Raw genomic sequence first — 2,720 nt, 5'->3', positions numbered from 1 at the left:
TCCAGGAAACGCACAGCAATGCAGACCAGCTCCGAGCCAACTCCCGTGTCAGAGGATGAAGAGAGCACATCCACCCAGTCACGGTCAGAGAAACAGGACTACACTTGAAAACAGGCCGATCTCCAACATCTATAAACAAAGGTGTTGATGGCAGCAGCACAGCTGATGTTTCTCTCCAGGACGGAGTCACAGCCAAACAGGTAATAAAATAAATAAGTAGATAGTATTTTTAATATATATATAATCTATAATATATATAATATATTTCTCTGGGGTTAAGGGGAATATTTTAATGAGAACAAACTATCCAAATAGTTGTGTGAGGATTACCTCTTATTGTCAGCAGCAGGCAGTGGCTGACTAGGGGGCATCTTCCAGCGGACCTTGTACTTCTCCTCCATCATGCTGTGGCTGAGAGAGATGAGGTAGCGCTCCAGGATGACCAACCTCTGGCGTAGACGCTGCGCAGACAGGGTGCTTTTGGCCATCTGAGCCGAGAGCTTCAGCTGATCCTCAACCAGGACCAGGAGGCAGTCTTTGAGCTCCGTCTCATCTAAGCACACAAGAAAGATGGGCATTTAGAAAAAACACTGCAGTAACCAAATATTGTCAGAACATCTTTAACTATTATGACAGAGAGAAAAACACAGTAAAGCTTTCCATAATCACACACATGAATAACTTGCGATCTGTCTGACTTCAGGAACTCGCTGTGTTTCATTAGAAAGTTCCAGGTGCCAGAACTGCCGCACTGCGCTGGAAGATGAGACGGTCAAATATAGTGTCTGAAATCCACTTAATCCGCCGTATGTAAGCCAGACTGACCTGAGGTCGTATCAGTTGTGCTAAAGTCGGCCGTCGGAATATATCATCAAACCATATTCAGCTAAGCCACAGCTACCTTGTACCCGCTTGAAAAAGTCAGAGTTTTGACATAAGACAATTATACGCAGCCATTTGATCTTTTTCACACTACAGCTAAGGCTGCATTAGAATTCATTGTAATGACAATATTACTGTATGTAACATCCCACTGCAAAGAACTGCAAGGTGACTAAGAGATAATGGTCTTCATTTAAGGGTTTCAGAGTAAATGAGCCCCATATTTTAAGGTTTATACTCATTAAGAAAAGCCGTTTTCAAGCATCTTCATAATGATGCTACTTTCTGTTGGCCTGTGGCATTTGTGGCTGTAGTTTGGCAAAATGTGAAAGTTCAACTGGTGTAAATACTTCCATGGATTCAGAGCAAAGCTCTCACTGTTCGCCGATCTGATTTCAATAAGGGGGCTTAGATGTGAGCCGCATCTGCTGACACAAACATGCTTCACATTTCTGACTACACAATAGGAGAGCAGGAAGTGCGACGTTTGAACTACAGGCATCAATAACAGAGCGCTCATGGATCTGGTTACACTGTTAGATCAGAGTAGTACGATGTCCAGCCTCAAGTCAATAAAAAAAAAAAAAAGATTATAAAAAGAGATACTAACAGCCATGTGGCTGCTGGTGAACTCTGTGCTCCCTGGATAGGCCGACATGGGCCGCCTGCACCCCTAAGCAACGGTTATCTCTTCTATCCAAGACACCGTCCCACCCAGTTCCTCGAATAAACACACCCCGCTCTGCACTACACTGTAAGGACCACTAAGACTGCGCTCTGAGGGGTAAAAATAACCCCTCGGATCAACAGAGTGCAAGTTGTCATTTCAGTTTCCACAACTCACAGGCCAGAAAAACACGCGCTCATCAGCAGAGCAAGACAGCCATGAAACTGATAAACAGAGAGAGAGAGGAGGGGGCAGCCGTGTGTTGAAACACTGAGCATACTTGGATCTGGTCGACATTTAGGTGTTGTGAAACCAGCCACAGTCAGCAGGATATCAATTACCCCACTTGGAAGCAGAAAGGTGTAAAACAACAAGATGCTCAGCGTGTAAGCAGAACAGTTTGGGAATAGCAGCCTGGGTCAGATATGCCCCCCCCAAATCCAAAAAAAATAGCACCCATACCTGGCTGCCGTCCCCAATCCCAGGTCTCGATGATGGAGTGATGCGCGGATGTCGGCGTCTCCTCCTCTTCCTTCTTGTCTTTATCGCTGGGTTCATCCTTCTTCTGACCACCAAAACAATCAGTGCAATCTTCTAGAATGTCCAAAAAAATAACAAACAAACACAGAATGTAACTATGACTAAATCTCACTTAAACAGATGGTTCCTCGACAGGACAGAGCCTACCTGTGTGAGCTGATTCTTCCCCGTTAAAAGTTATTTCTTCATCTTTCACCATCTCATTCCACATCTCACTCAGGCCCTCTGGGGAAAAGGCCCGCTGCCAAAGACAGAAGCAAAACATTTTCCTTTTTCATTATATCAGATGATTTTTAGATGCTTGGTTATGGCTGATGAGTAACAAACTGTATTTTCTTAAGATCTACAATTTATCCCGTCTGCAGGACAATGAGAGAGAGCAAAACTTTTGGCAGATAACGGGAAGTTGGAAAGAATTAAAGTCACTTGGAAGTGGCTTTTGCATTTCCGAATTCTCCTCAGTGGTGCCCGACTTTACACGAATGAATAAAGTGAATGTGATTGGTCGTTTATCAAAGGGGTGGGATTGTTGTGGCGGAAGGTTCGCAAGCAAGTTTAGTTGTAGCTGGTTTGTCGGAAGCATCTTGCTAACCAGTTAGCAACTTAGTGCTAGTAGGTTTCCAATGGGAAA

At 44.2% G+C, this 2,720-nt stretch overlaps 1 protein-coding gene across 4 annotated transcripts in view; it reads right to left on the bottom strand.

Annotated features, from left to right (window-relative positions):
• The window catches only part of LOC107095406 (E3 ubiquitin-protein ligase HERC2), an 81,188-nt gene that overhangs the window by 70,356 nt on the left and 8,112 nt on the right, over window positions 1-2,720 (bottom strand). For all 4 annotated transcript variants that reach the window (XM_015391487.1, XM_015391491.1, XM_015391490.1 and 1 more), the window contains 3 exons: window positions 2,237-2,330; window positions 2,012-2,143; window positions 331-553 (listed from right to left, as the gene is read on the bottom strand). In XM_015391487.1, the coding sequence (XP_015246973.1) occupies window positions 331-553; window positions 2,012-2,143; window positions 2,237-2,330 (449 nt within the window). The remainder of the gene's footprint in view (window positions 1-330; window positions 554-2,011; window positions 2,144-2,236; window positions 2,331-2,720) is intronic.

Source organism: Cyprinodon variegatus, unplaced genomic scaffold (assembly GCF_000732505.1).
Source record: "Cyprinodon variegatus isolate N-32 unplaced genomic scaffold, C_variegatus-1.0 Scaffold544, whole genome shotgun sequence".
Classification (NCBI taxonomy): Eukaryota; Metazoa; Chordata; class Actinopteri; order Cyprinodontiformes; family Cyprinodontidae; genus Cyprinodon; species Cyprinodon variegatus.
The sequence above is the reverse complement of the archived record's forward strand: the minus strand, read 5'-3'. Positions and strand labels throughout refer to the sequence as shown.